This window comes from Liolophura sinensis, chromosome 6 (genome assembly GCF_032854445.1).
Source record: "Liolophura sinensis isolate JHLJ2023 chromosome 6, CUHK_Ljap_v2, whole genome shotgun sequence".
Taxonomy (NCBI): Eukaryota; Metazoa; Mollusca; class Polyplacophora; order Chitonida; family Chitonidae; genus Liolophura; species Liolophura sinensis.
This window is the reverse complement of record NC_088300.1, coordinates 22,536,527-22,551,680: the sequence shown is the minus strand read 5'-3', so window position 1 is coordinate 22,551,680 and position 15,154 is coordinate 22,536,527. Positions and strand designations below refer to the sequence as shown.

The 15,154-nt window shown below is 37.5% G+C and overlaps 1 protein-coding gene across 1 annotated transcript in view; it reads right to left on the bottom strand.

The window, feature by feature from the left end:
• Positions 1-440: 440 nt before the first annotated feature.
• LOC135466675 (transmembrane protein 87A-like) overlaps positions 441-15,154 on the bottom strand; it is a 32,672-nt gene continuing 17,958 nt past the window's right edge. Inside the window, exons 9-20 of the mRNA XM_064744306.1 lie at positions 12,797-12,917; positions 12,397-12,459; positions 11,974-12,073; positions 11,248-11,341; positions 10,263-10,340; positions 9,855-9,963; positions 9,096-9,154; positions 7,887-7,990; positions 7,370-7,443; positions 5,370-5,431; positions 4,776-4,828; positions 441-2,152 (exon numbers count right to left, since the gene is read on the bottom strand). Coding sequence (XP_064600376.1) covers positions 2,080-2,152; positions 4,776-4,828; positions 5,370-5,431; positions 7,370-7,443; positions 7,887-7,990; positions 9,096-9,154; positions 9,855-9,963; positions 10,263-10,340; positions 11,248-11,341; positions 11,974-12,073; positions 12,397-12,459; positions 12,797-12,917 — 990 coding nt within the window. The 3' untranslated portion in view covers positions 441-2,079. The remainder of the gene's footprint in view (positions 2,153-4,775; positions 4,829-5,369; positions 5,432-7,369; positions 7,444-7,886; positions 7,991-9,095; positions 9,155-9,854; positions 9,964-10,262; positions 10,341-11,247; positions 11,342-11,973; positions 12,074-12,396; positions 12,460-12,796; positions 12,918-15,154) is intronic.

Genomic DNA, 15,154 nt, shown 5'->3' with positions numbered 1-15,154 from the left:
TTTAATGAAATGTTTTTGTTTATTTTCTCCTCGGTCCAATATGGTTTCACAAGTCAATATATACATATAATGATTTAAGTTATTTACCAGTATACATCATCAAATGCTACAGTTCCACAGAGTTTCCTGCAGACATTGTCATCATGCGCAATTACCCAAAAAGTTCTCTTCAGAACAGCACTGAATTACATACAACAAACGTGCGAACATGTAGAGCTTCTCTGGTCCACACAGATATGCAGAACATTAATATCTTCCGCATGAGTATGTTCCCCAAGAGCCAAAACTTTCAAACAGTCTACTACCATACAAAATCCCTGTATTACAAGCCAATCACGATTTATTTCGAAAAACCATAAGTAAACATAACAAGATGTATAATTAAATTAACATTTAGGAAATACATTCCCACCTTGAAACCCTCCTACAGACGAGGAAATTACATATATAGGCCTACAGTAAACTGACAAACGTTTAGTTAGCGTGATAGACCATTATATGTGTCGCAGGTGCACACTATGAGAAGCTGGACAGGTTTTTCTACATCTGTTATCAAATATCTATTATGGCTGCAGACCAATTACTCACACAAGAAGAAGCATGTATCCAGACAATTAAAGAGCATTTTTAACGATATCGTGTATGTACTGCAGTGAACATGATCAGCAAACAGTTGTTGCTCTGCTTTTATCTGTTTTTCCGTGTTTCATGTCCTTGTTGTATACCTAAATTTTACATAGATACATCACTCATCTCAGGTATGGAGCTCCCAGCTAGTTTTACACTCACATTTTCACTTCATGGAAACTACATTACAGCAATGTTAACATAAGCTACATTATAGAAAAGTCAACATAAACTACATTATAGCAATGTTAACACAACCTACATTATAGAAAAGTTAACATAAACTACATCACAGCAATGTTCACATAAAATATATCATAGCAATGTTAATATGAAACTCTATTGCGCAAACCCAAAAATGAACATGTTGTTGAAAATGTACTAGTACATATACCATCTTGTTTTCTCCTGCCCTTTGATTAAATTAATTCAAAACTTCAACAAATTAGGTTTAACACAGCTACCCTTAGAAGATGATATTCAAGCATGTTTGTGGTTAGTTTTACAACCAAATTCAAAACAGAAGGCTAAAGGCTAGCAGCATGTTCCTTGTTAAGAGAACATAACTTTAGAATATAACATTATTACATACAGTTAACACCAAAAAAAATATCCGGAAAGAAAAAAGCAGATGCTCTTTCCTTGCAAAACAGGCATAAAATATCAACTGACAAACAAACTGATTACCAATGATCTATATTACACTGCAATGTATTAAAAGCTGATGAATGGCCTTTCTACACATTCTTCAAATTCTAACAAAGAAAGTTTCTCAAAAATGGATGTCATTAAGCTTTTCTGTTTCTCTCATACGCATATGGATTATCCAAAATGCACCTAACATAAGTATATAATATATACGCATGCCACTCACAGAATTTTGTTCAAGTATAATTTTATTTACATCATTAATCTTCGAAAGACTGGCACCTGGAGAATGAGTTTACAATTCCAATACACAACTCATACATGCCAATTTATTTCTACACTTTTCATCCACATTCATAGTTATTGGTCCTCAGGAACACACTAGTGACTGAAATATATCTCTTTGTACAAAAGTATGACAACTAACCGTATATTTCTGAACCAGCTGAAGCTAGGCAAGATCAATATAAGCACAGAGCAATCTGACATGCATAGTAAGAAATGCTTCGATTCACAAGTTTGAATGTTCATCAAAATGCTGCAAACTAGCAAATCAGAAGTCGTCAGAATCAGAAAAAATAGGTGGAGAGTTCATCAAAAATCTGAAGAACAAAGACAGTAAATATTAGATATTACAAAGAATATGAAATACAAGGATGTTGTGTATTTTAATGTTTGTAGCCAGAAAATATGTTTTTAGTCACTGTCACAATGACATGCCACCAGATTTGCCAACCCAGCAGGATATGTACATAAGCTGACATGAGTTGGCTGGCTTGAGCACAACAGCCCACCCTATGGCTTCTACTCCATCTTGGCCATTTCTAGTTTTGTTGTCACAATCTCTTCATCAGAATCTATTACTCCAGGAATGGCTCTGAAATACAAATAACATAAATTTGTTAGGTATCATGTACAACTGTAATTTAGAATTCTGTACACCAGTAGCCTGAATTTAACACCACAAGATGGATATTTAAAGGAGAAGAAAACTTAAAAACATGACACTATAGGTTGAAAAGAGCACATTTTTTTTCTATCTGATGGTGCCTGCTGCATAATTTTACGACTTTTCCTCGCCATATACGTAAAGCCTGAATACGGCAAAGCTGGCATAAATCGCTGAGTCCATCACGTTCTCCATCTTTAACACCCTGTAATTTATGCTGGGGGTGTGTTGCCTCTCAGCCAATGGGAGTCGCTTAAACTGCGGGCTTGTCCGTGTAAACTCAGAACCTACGTCCAACATTCCGGTTTCCCGATCATCAAGTGGAAAACGAACTGTACTGTTCTTCTGGGAACAAGAGTTTTAAAGGAAATGTACAAACTGCACTTCGGCAGTTTCTGACAGCAATTCTCCTCCTAACACAGAAGACTTCAGGACTAGTTCTTAGGCAAAATGCAATCGTCCACAACGAATGTTGGCACGGACTTCATATATCATTTATCACCTTGAAGTACACATTAGAATTTTTTTATGGCATGCACCTGCGAGGAAATGCATACTCTTTTCAATGGTATTTGATTGATATTTAAATTTTCTTCTCCCTTAAAGGTAAACCAGGCCTCACGCTCAAGTTGTCATAATAATGCAAGCACCAATACCTAATTCTGCTCTGTGTGACGCAAATAAATGTTAGAGACGCGTGTATGCGAACTTAGCAAACCCCACAGCGACTATTAAATATCTTTTGTGATAGTGGGATAGAATATGGAATAAAGCTGCTTGGGTTATGACATTTTTGTTGGACTGGATTATGACATGTTAGCTGGGCTGGGTTAGGACATGTTCACTGGGCTGGAATATGACATGTTCGCTGGGCTGGATTATGACATGTTAGCTGGCTGGACTACAACATGTTAGCTGGACTGGATTATGACAAAAGTCACATGTTCACTGGGCTGTATCCTATGTCACCTGGACTGGAATATGGAATGTACACTGGGCTGGAATATGCCATACATGCATTAGCTAGAATGAAATATCCTGTCACCTGGACTGGAATATGGAATGTACGCTGGGCTGGAATATGCCATACATGCATTAGCTAGCATGAAATATCCTGTCACCTGTACTGGAATATGGAATGTACGCTGGGCTGGAATATGCCATACATGCATTAGCTAGAATGAAATATCCTGTCACCTGTACTGGAATATGGAATGTACGCCGGGCTGGAATATGCCATACATGCATTAGCTAGCATGAAATATCCTGTCACCTGTACTGGAATATGGAATGTACGCTGGGCTGGAATATGCCATACATGCATTAGCTAGAATGAAATATCCTGTCACCTGTACTGGAATATGGAATGTACGCCGGGCTGGAATATGCCATACATGCATTAGCTAGCATGGAATATCCTGTCACCTGTACTGGAATAAGGAATGTACGCTGGGCTGGAATATGCCATACATGCATTAGCTAGCATGAAATATCCTGTCACCTGGACTGGAATAAGGAATGTACGCTGGGCTGGAATATGCCATACATGCATTAGCTAGCATGGAATATCCTATGTCACCTGGATTGGAATATGGAATGTACGCTGGGCTGGAATACGCCATACATGCATTAGCTAGCATGGAATATCCTGTCACCTGTACTGGAATATGGAATGTATGCTGGGCTGGAATATGCCATACATGCATTAGCTAGCATGGAATATCCTGTCACCTGTACTGGAATATGGAATGTTAGTTGGGCTGTAATAGGCCATGTTTAAAGCTAGGCTGATATTTGGTGTGTTTAAAGCTGGACTATTTTATGACATGTTACCTGGACTGGAACAAGACATGTTAGCTAGGCTGGATTATGACATGTTAACTAGAGTGGATTATGACATGTTACTTGGATAGAATTATGACATGTCAGCGGGACTGGATCATGACATGTCAGCTGGACTGCATAATGACATGTTAGCTGACTTGGTTATGACATGTTAGCTGGACTGGATGATGAAATGTTAGCTAGGCTGGATTATGACATGTTAGTTGGGCTGGATTATGACATGTTGGCTGGGATGGATTATGACATGTTAGCTGGGCTGGATTATGACATGTTGGCTGGGATGGATTATGACATGTTAGCTGGGCTGGATTATGACATGTTAGCTGGGCTGGATTATAACATGTTGGCTGGGATGGATTATGACATGTTAGCTGGGCTGGATTATGACATGTTGGCTGGGAGGATTATGACATGTTAGCGGGGCTGGATTATGACATGCTGGCTGGGCTGGATTATGACATGTTTGCTGGGCTGGATCATGACTGGAATGATGGAAGATTGGTTGTGAGAGTCAACAAACAAAAACCAAAGTCCTCCAGTCCAAATTAACCATGAGTATGTTGTTCATTAGCTGGTCTAACTATGTGAGAAAAAAGCACACTCACTATTCCTGCTAGAATTACATATATACTGGCTAAAATGATCAGAATGGGTGTCCCAAAAAAATAGGCTATAGAAGAAATAGGGTACACTAAGAAAAACGTACTTGTCAATCAGAGTGGAGGGAATGTTTTCTTCTACCCATTTCAGGTCATCCTCCTACAAAGCAAAGATAAACAACATCAATTCCAACCCAAATTGAATAGAAACCCTTCAATTCAACGACGAATGCTTAATCAATTTAGTGTCACCACTGGCACATGTTGAAAATCATATAATACTGCTTCCAGGACTTAACCCTCCCTTGCATCGTTTAATAATGCCAGTTAAGCAACAATAATAAAAAACAAAAAATTCAAAACTACTTATTGATTGAAGTCACACTGGGAAACGTTACATATTATCCTTCTGCCAATCAAAAAACAGACTGGTGTAATTCCTCAGCCTTTTCGCATGTTTGCAGGTGTTTATTCAAACATATTCTGAAGTCATTAGTCTGTGTAGACTGATATAATTATATTGTTTGTGTAGTCCTAAAATTGGTGAATCCAATTCATGTAGTTTTGTCTCCAAAATCAAATTTAAAATATTTGTGCATAAATTGCACTGAAAATTGCTCTTTCATATCAGAAAACATTGAAGAATTAGGGTACCAAAAGATGTAGTTGTAAATAACTTTCATTATAAACTCCACACTTACCGCCTTAGAGGAGGCAGACTGTCGTGGAGATCCATTCCTCGTACCTCTCATCTTCATACCTTCTGCAACGAATAAAGGTGAAGAAAATATAGCATCTGAGCAAATAAAGCTTGTTAGACACAAAATGCAATATTCTGAGAAATGAGAAATTTCTGCAAATATTAAATGTCTTCCAAAAAAGGCCAACAATATATTTATTTCATTACTGTTTAATGCCATACTTCAGTTTTTTTCACTTATACTATGGTGGTCAGTACTAAGGGAGGAGGAAACGAGAGTCTGGGGTAAACCACTGGCCTTTGGCAAGTCAATGACCAAGTTTCCTACTAATACAGTGTAGCCTTACTATAAGATGCCTCGATATAGCGCACAATCAGATGTAATGCAACCCAAATCTTGTCCCCCAAAAACCTGTGGCTAAAACTGCAAACGAACGAAGATTTTTGTTCCTGAGAAATACGCGTAAAAAACGCGGCATCATCTGCTTCATTCACTCAACGTTATTTGATATTCAGGCTTAATATTTTGAATATTATGCGAGTATAAGCAAAAAGAAATGGATTTTTCTATGAATAATGGAAGAGATTGTAGCTCCTTACATTTTCTTTGCGAGCCAGCTGATTACAAATGCACGTGTGATGTTGTTGTTGCAGCATTACTTCCGTGTGTGTGTGTGTGTGTGGCTTTGTCAGCAAAGCAGAACACATTTTGCTCACTGTGACAGGCATACCTCATAGAGGGATTAATGTTCGTACAGAAGTCTAAGTTCCAGGAGTTACTTCTGATACAAGCAGATATGGACAAATTGGATACTAAATGCACTGTAGCATTTTTTTTATTTAAAAAAGAAGTGGATGAAACTACTTGAATTGAGCTTGTGGAAATGTTTAACATGCAGCAAGTTCTGTAGATCAGTTCAGGCCTGTGATTACACGACACGAGGCTAGCTTCGCGGGATATGACTCGTAGAATGGTGCTGAAATGCTTGAATCCTTAGGTAACATATAATCTCGTGCGTTTATAGTAAACTAACAATAAGAAAGCATTAGACAAAACACATTTTGCACTGATAAAACTTCATTCAATGTCAAAATAATGACCGTACAATAGGCTGTAGCCCTATATACAGTAGCCCAATATACTGGACCTATCTACAGGTCATTTCATTCCAGCGCGAGGTAGCCTATCATACGCTTAGGAACCTGTCCCCAAAGTGGCGCTCTATAGCGAGGCCACACTGTATTAACACCATATGGGTGTAAGACAAGTGCTCTTCAACAAACGGTTATAAAAGCGTGGACAATGCTTGTTGTCCTCAAGGACCTACAAACAGTAAGAGCTGGATAAAATACAAATTCCATGTCCAAAGCCGGAATTGAATACATACAGTGTGTCCTTGCAATCGAAAGACAAGCATCTTAAACCAGTTGACCATGATCCTGTCAAAACATGCCCACTAAAGTACATTACAAGACCAAATACCTAATTCAGTCTCTTGTAGTTTTTAACTTGGCGTGAAGAATACTGTGTTTCACCTAAAGTTTGGTATGAAAAAATCCAATTTCAGGAGCACATAAATACCATAAAATCATATTTTTGATATCAACTTTCAAGTTTTTCTGACAAGACGTTAATCAAACTTTACAAAAAATCTTTAAGTGACTCTAAAATGTGGGTTATCAATCAGAATCAAGCCGAATGTGTGACCTGAAAAATGCTAAACTTTAGGTGAAACACGGTAGTTCACCTAGAGCCAGGATAAGAGGATTTGAACTTACAACCTTATTGGACAAGGGCTCATGCCAAACCACTACCTGTATCTATCATTCACTGCATGTAAAAATGTACAGGTATAGATTGAATGACAGGTTAGAATGTAGTTTTTACTCCAGAATATTTGATGTATACAACAGAAGCCAACATTATGGTGGTAGGAAACCGAGTAAAAACCTGTGACCATCTTCAGGTTTCTGGCAGAGAGACAGGTTAGAACTGCTCACCAAATGCATCATTCATAATGACATCCTCATCTGCCTCATCATCAGCGGCATCTAACAGTGGGGAGAAGGCATACCTGAGAAATAAAGAAGCAGGACGTATAAAACACCACCCGGAAAAACGCTCTCCAAATAAGGTTGATTGGCTTCAAATATAAAGCCACTGCTCATTACAGATCATTTAGTTACTTATTTATTAATTTGACTGGTGTTTAAATATTATAATATATAACTTACAAAATGGTGGCCAGCATTATGGTGGGAGGAAACAGGGCAAAGCCCAGGGGAAACCCACAGCTGTCCACAAGTTGCTGGCAGAGATTCCTACATACAGAGAGGAACCCAGCATGAGCTAAACTTGAACTTACAGTGACCGCATCGGTAAGAGGCTGCTGGTCATTGCACATGTCAATCAGTCAGTATGTCGATCTGTTGATTAATCAATCTCATTACTTGTTGAGACTGATCAATCAACCAATGGATCAATCATTAATCCGTCATATCACTCTTCATTTTTTACCTCTGGTTGTTAGCAGTTGGCCGCCACAGAACCATTATGACAATGAGTATCACAGAGAAGAGCAGGTGCCAGTAGGCATCATCAACCCACAGCTCCTTCCAGTCCTGTCACAAACAAAATCATTGTTGTCCGTCAAATATCTCTGGTGTAGGTTGTGAATAAAGGCAGGAAAGAAATCAGCCACAAGGGACTTGAAACCCACCAACTGATACAATATGTAGAATTATACGTGACAAAAAAGCAGTTTTTGACTCATGTTATTTTGACAACACAGCGTCATCCAAGTGAAACAAGATGTTGCCAGTTTAAAGTACAATAGTGCCATTTGCCTATCTTTTAACTTTGCAACATTCTTATTTAGCAAAACCTACTGGCAGAATATTCTTATTTCTTCAACATTCAGCATCCAAAGAACATAATTTAGAAGACAAAAGCAAACCTGTTAAATTAGTTCCTTGTGTTAATGTAACACACCCCTCCACCAACACCCCCCATCCCCACTCCCCTCCCCCAACACCACCATATTGGAATTTATAGCCTGACCCTATTGTGCAGTAAAGCATCAAATCGTAATGTGCATTCAAAGTCTGCCTTGAATGTGACAATCAAATCAGAGCAAAAGATTCTGGTAAAAAGAAACTTAAAAGGCTATTCCTGTTCCAAGAGAAACCTGACTGAATGTCACTTAAGTACAGTTATATGAAGGATGCCTTACAGAGTAAAAAAACAAAACCTATTAATCTCTGATCGTAAATTTCCATACGAAATGCCCTTGGAGACTTGAAAAGTACAGAAGTTATGCAGAAATGATATCAGACGTATCAGCTGTGGCTTCAGTAAAACAGTCTGTGCTGGGTAACTAACGTGTTCTTACATGGCGGAACATCAGGTAAAATGAAAAGGACAGAAAACCTTTTTTTACATAGAATCCTCCAAGACATAGAAAGTATGAATTGATACCCTGAAAACATCATTCATAATGTAGGAATGCAATCCAGATTATCTATAAACTTATCATTTAACCCTTATTTTATTTCACAAAATCATGGAACTATGGTAACTTTAATAATTAACATCAATTAAATAGATGTTAAATTTCTTGTATGTACTGGCTTTTGCAAAACGAAATAGGAATTCAGAAGAAATCTATATAGGAGAAATGGAAAAGAAAGAAATAGATTTTATGTAAATGTTTGATGTATTACTTACTGTAAGGCATAACTTGAGACGGTGCTGTGTGTAGGACCATACCATAAAGGCTATTGAAGCTGGAAATAACAATATCAGAAAGCTAACAAGAATAGTGCATACATTTTTTTCTTCATTTATTTGACATGTTTACTCCAGAATTTTTCGCTTAGATAGGATAAGTTTTCCTTGCATCCAAGGCAAACTGGCCACTGTTCTCATCCACTGCTACAGTCACATGTACCAATTTGCTCACAAAAACGCCATCTGTCACACAGGCAGACAAGAAACATAAAATACATAGTTCAGGTTGTATTATTTAGGGCTTACTTTCCCGATAGGCGACAGTACTCGTTTGTGAGCAAAGAGCCCACGGCCGCCATAACACTAGTGGCGATTTCCTGGCTTTGGAGCCAGCTCACATGCTTACATCTACAAATCTAACATTTTATTCACCTTAAGCTGGCACAAATGTGTTGTATAAGAAAACACATGACCAATATGGTATTGATGTTAATTTTTGTGTTAAAGCTAGTGAAAGTATTTGTTTGTAAGCAATGTACTTCCATGCCCACTTAGATTAGAAGACATTTTCAAGGTTTAGACCCAAACAATACAGTTTATTTGAGGGAGTTTAATCAGTGTTCTCACAAATATTTGATCGCTTCTCTGAATTAAATGCAATTTTCCTCATACATAGAATTACAGGCATACAGACAATACAGCAACAGCAGACTCAAATCTACTCTTACAGAAGAGGAAGACATAAAAGCACCTTACCCAGCACAGCAAATACTAAGGTGTTGGTGAAATGTCTGTAGAGGGACAACTTGACAATGTTTCTTCTCAGCCTCAAAGTTCTCAAGGTTTGCACCAGGCTTGTGAAGATGTGAACATGTTAAGGGTCTAAATGGTCTAACATTTAATTATTCACAAAAACCATCAAATTTTAGACAGTGATTTTCTTTATACTACATAAACATTTTCTCACATGCAAATATACTTTCACACAAGAATGAACTTTAAAGCCTGCTATGCTTGAAAACTACATGGTTACACGGTATATCATGCACTTCTCAAGCATATTTTTATCCACTCTCCAGTGATTGTTCCAAAATGCCTTTAGGAGCATTCAGTTATAAAGATACCAAATTTGATGTGATATTATCAGATGTACTAAAAGGATATCCACCAGCAGATGATGGCATCTACCAGGGCCAGCGGAACAGCAGCCAGCAGTAAATTCTTGGACTGGTCAGATTTTGACTAAAATCAAAAACAACAAATGCATTCAACAACATCTTCACAATTCGCTAGCATCACTTTTATCTTTAACATGTTCATGTTCAAAGACAATAACACCTTCAAAACGTCCCATAATCATGTTTGCAGACATGGCTATCCTGAGAAGATTGATGACTCTTTAACTTTGAATGTAACATAGGAAATCACAGTGTGGGAGCATAAAAGTACATGTAAGTACATATACATAGTCCTACACCATGCCATTTTCCAGAATCAATTTTGCAGAAAACCTAATAATCAATTTCACAGGAAACATAATAAGTTCGTAAGTAACTTACCAAAAGTCACTGGTTTACCACTCCAGTTTCTGCCTCCTATAGAACTAACCACTACAGTATAAGTGAAGAATTCTTGTGAACAGCGTTAAGCATCAATCAAATAAAAAAGTAAGTCAATAATAAGCTGATAACGTATATCACCCCAAGTTCAGCATTTTCTAGGTGAACATTGTTTTTAATGGATTGACTAATTTCTCAAACCTTTCAAAAAACTTCAGTGTTGGTGTGAAAAGAATCATTTTAAGGCCTAAATGTGCATCTGAAAATGCATATTATATACCAAATTGTTAAGTGAAATGCAGCAAATAATTACATAAATAAATGAATAAAAAGAATTCTAAAGCAAGTAAATATTTCATATCAAGCTAAGAACCTATAAACATTTCACTTCCCTATCAGAAGCCATGAACATTCAGATTCATTAACTGAACTGTACACCATAATGTATGGCTCAGATAGGTCGGAATGTATGGCTCAGGTAGGTCAGAATGGATGGCTCAGATAGGTCAGAATGTATGGCTCCCATTCCATAAATACTCTTCAGTAAACAGAGCCATGGGCAGGTCTAACAGTCAAGGCTAACATCTTACCTTAACTGCTCTAAAGCAGCCCTCAACTGCTGCAAATATAAAATACAGACTGCCCACTCCCAAGACTTTGTGCAGCATGGGTCCCAGTCTGGGTCTGAAGTGAAGAATGATTACAGGTGTGAATACAGAAATCGCATGGTATCTAAAGGGCAGTGACAGCTATTAAGCAATGCTACAGAGGTAAACATACCCACTGAATATGTAAGGGCCTTTCAGGAAAAGATAACTCACTTATTAGTGCATCAGTTTAAAAGGCAGCATTTGCAGCCAACATAATATTTGATTCATATAGTGACAGACAAAAATCTCACTCTTAACTGCATGAAACCTCGTTGTACATTCAAACGATACTGGTTCAAGCAAGAGGAGAAGACTACCACAATTCTTTCACCTTTTCAACCACCACTGCAACTAACATTTTGAAACATTCTGCGAGAGCTATGAGAGATGAAAAAAAAATTGCACAGCTTCATGACCCTTGCATCTTTAGTCACATATGAATCATTTTATCATCATTTTCGGAATAATTGTGCGCAAAAATTCCACTGAAAATAGTGTTTCAGAATTTAAAAAGGATGAAGATTTATATGTAGCAAAAACTGTAAAGCTATAAGTTTAAGTGATCATTTCTTGTGGGCAAATATAAGCACAAAATAAAAATGTCTACTCTTCTAAATTCATCTGTAGATAAAAATTTCCTTTTTGCTGATCATGAATGTAACTCACTTGACAATTCCAAATCCCAGGCTGACAATAATCACCAACATACGAGCAACTGTCCTCTTGAAACATGAGACAAGCTCAGCAAATATAACAGCACCGGGAACTGAAAGTTTATAAAGGAATCATTACTTGCTTAACATAATACCAAATGTACAATGTTATTACTTAAAAATGCTTTTTTATTAAAACAATTAAAAATGTTTGTTTATTAAATTAAAACTAGGCCAATGAAAACAAAAAGAATTCACTTCTACTCACATGATGTCTTGGACAACAGATATTGTAGTATTAAAAAAACGGCAAGTTATCAAAGGTGCATAAAATTTTAGGAAGGTAAACCATCCCGAAAGCTTAATGAATATTCAATGAATCCCCAAAATTTCCAAATATCATTTGTCAGAGTGATGGTCAGAGTGGTTCACATACCTGATTCACCCTTATGGTTTATGCTTTGCAAATCTGCATAGAATACTGCCTTCTCCAACATTCCTGGAAAACAAGTAAACTGTGTACAAACCCGATTTATTTCGTAACTGTATTTGTTTTAAACATACACTACACAATTCCTTTCAGTAGAATAATATCTCTGATGACAACAGCACTCCTTTGATTACTAGAGTGAATAAACTTTGTACAAAATTTCTGAGAGCATTCCGAATTCTTATAAAGAAAAGGACGTGGTAGATATGTTAATACTTTAAGATGGATAAGGACAGAAGGAAATAGCACGAAAACAAATAAAAACTTAAATAAAACATGTTCTGAAAACATGGTAATTTTTAAGTAAAATACTAAAATAACAAGATGTACATGCCAGAGGCCTTACCAAGAACAATAACTCCACCTATCCAGAACTGTACCCTGAGCAAATCTCTCCAGTTACATGCCAGTAAAACCAGCCAGATCAGACCAAGCACCACATAAACAATGCACATGACACCATAAAACTGCAAGAAATACAGGATTTTGAATGTACAATATTACAAAAAATAGCTATGGAACCACAAGATCTTCCCCTCATGGAATGAATAGTAAAAGACGCTATCAGATTTGGTGCTGGTGATTGAAATGCACAGGATTGTCCTGTTTCGAATTTTTAAGTGATGCTGTTCTTCAACTATAGACTTGACACACACACACACACACACACAAAAAAAAAAACATAACAAAAAAGGGGTTTGACTTCGGAAATTTTATTGGCATCCCTCATTTTTCATAGGCTTTTGTCCTATTGCAAGAGACAAAATGTTATCAGATGTGATAAGCCTGTTCAACCCTACAAAGTATACAGCTGGACAAACACACAAATGGACCAATGGACAACATTATAACACAGTTCATAATACAGATGTATAAAAAAACACATCACAGTAAACAAGGCTGGAATGTAATATGATATTTTCTCTACAAGGCAGTGGCCATCATTACCCTAGAGTTCGGGCCTTCCTCACAGATCTACATGTGATTATAACAGAAATAGCACGGTCTTTCAATACTCTAGTTTTGCAGTTCACACATGGTGTGGCTTTCCAGGCCTTGTAGTACGAGGCAATCGTATGTTTATGCATGCATGTGTGCTTGGGGTTTTACATTGTACTTAACAATTTTTCAGTTATAAGATGACAAGAAGTTATTAGGTGTCATTAGGTGTGGTCAGCTGATAACATGCTTCAACGAGACTTCTGGTCCCATGGTACTGTCCATTATAAACCATATTCAACCTCAATGACCATGTCTGCTCAACAACAAAATTCTGTTGTCATTGAGTAGGGAGGGAAACCAGATTGCTGGTTTACTGATCAGGATTCCTGATACCTGAATGATATTACACAATGTAACATCCCACAGATCTTCTGTCTGTTGAAGATCACCAGCTACTGATTGGATACTTGATACCTCAATGCAACAATCACTTGGGTGGATGTGATTGCTCAAAGCCATGGCCTTGTATACTAAAACAATCCCTCTCATCCTGCACATCTCTCCCAAGATGCTGGGATGAGGACAAGGAGGAGTTCTTTTCCGTAAGGCCTCAGCCTATTCGGGGTCACATTGCATGTTTAACGATAAGTGACAACAGATAACGGAACACCAGATATCACTGCATACAAATTTCACTGATAATAAACCATGGAGATATCAAACCCTGAGCCAGCCATGTAAACCACCGATCGATGATAGAAATCATGGAAAACTTTAGCACTAGACCAGTCAGCCGTTTTAAGTATGTCACAAACTGAAATGCCCTTACTTATAGCTTTGGAAGTTGCCGCACTATGAAACCAATGTGCCTTAAACAAATCAGAGTCAATACCTGAAAAGGATAACACATTGCACACCCATCTTGTAATAGCTGGTGTATTAACAGGCTTAAAAGTCAACAATTGAGCACAAGTACGCCACCAATTTGTTTTTTTAAGATACATGTATATCACCAATGTCTCTACAACACACAAATCTTTGTCATTATACTTCACAATTTGCACTAGCTTAAAGGGACCATTTCTCAGAGTGGTCTTAAGGGACTTAAAAACTGAAACTCAACTTTTGACCAAACTGCGACAGTCGCATTCCACTTCAGGTCAAGGCTTGCAAACTTTGCACTCACTGTGATGTGACAAGAGCCAACAACGCCAGAACACAAGATTTGAAATAATGTAAAATGTTCTTCACATCCCATGTGTGGCTATACCTAGGAACTGGAGTGAGTGAGTGCTTGGGGTTTAACGTTGTACTCCTAGGAACTGGAGGGTCTTACTCAAACAGTCCTTTCATCCTATCACATCCTGTGGCACTATACATCCACAAAGAAATAAAGTTTGTGACAACACGGAACTGTGTGTGTTAACTACACTGTAAGCTAAATCTGAAGCTAACTCTGCTAGATAGTTCACAACACACTTTTTAGGCAGTGAAATGGGACTAATAACCCTTTGACAACTATGATTTAGAGACATGATGGCAGCCTCAATTGAAAGCCTGACTGACGAAGGCTGACTAACTCGAGGTAAACAGGTCTATATCAGGCACAAACATAAACTTACATGTACATATACCTGAACAATAGGTATTAATTCAATATAGTTCAAAACTTCTCATTTTTTGTTTTTCTGGCACACAAAAATATTTGATAGAAACTGGTCATGTTCCGCTTTGCAAACTTCAATTACGTCTTTCTGCAAGA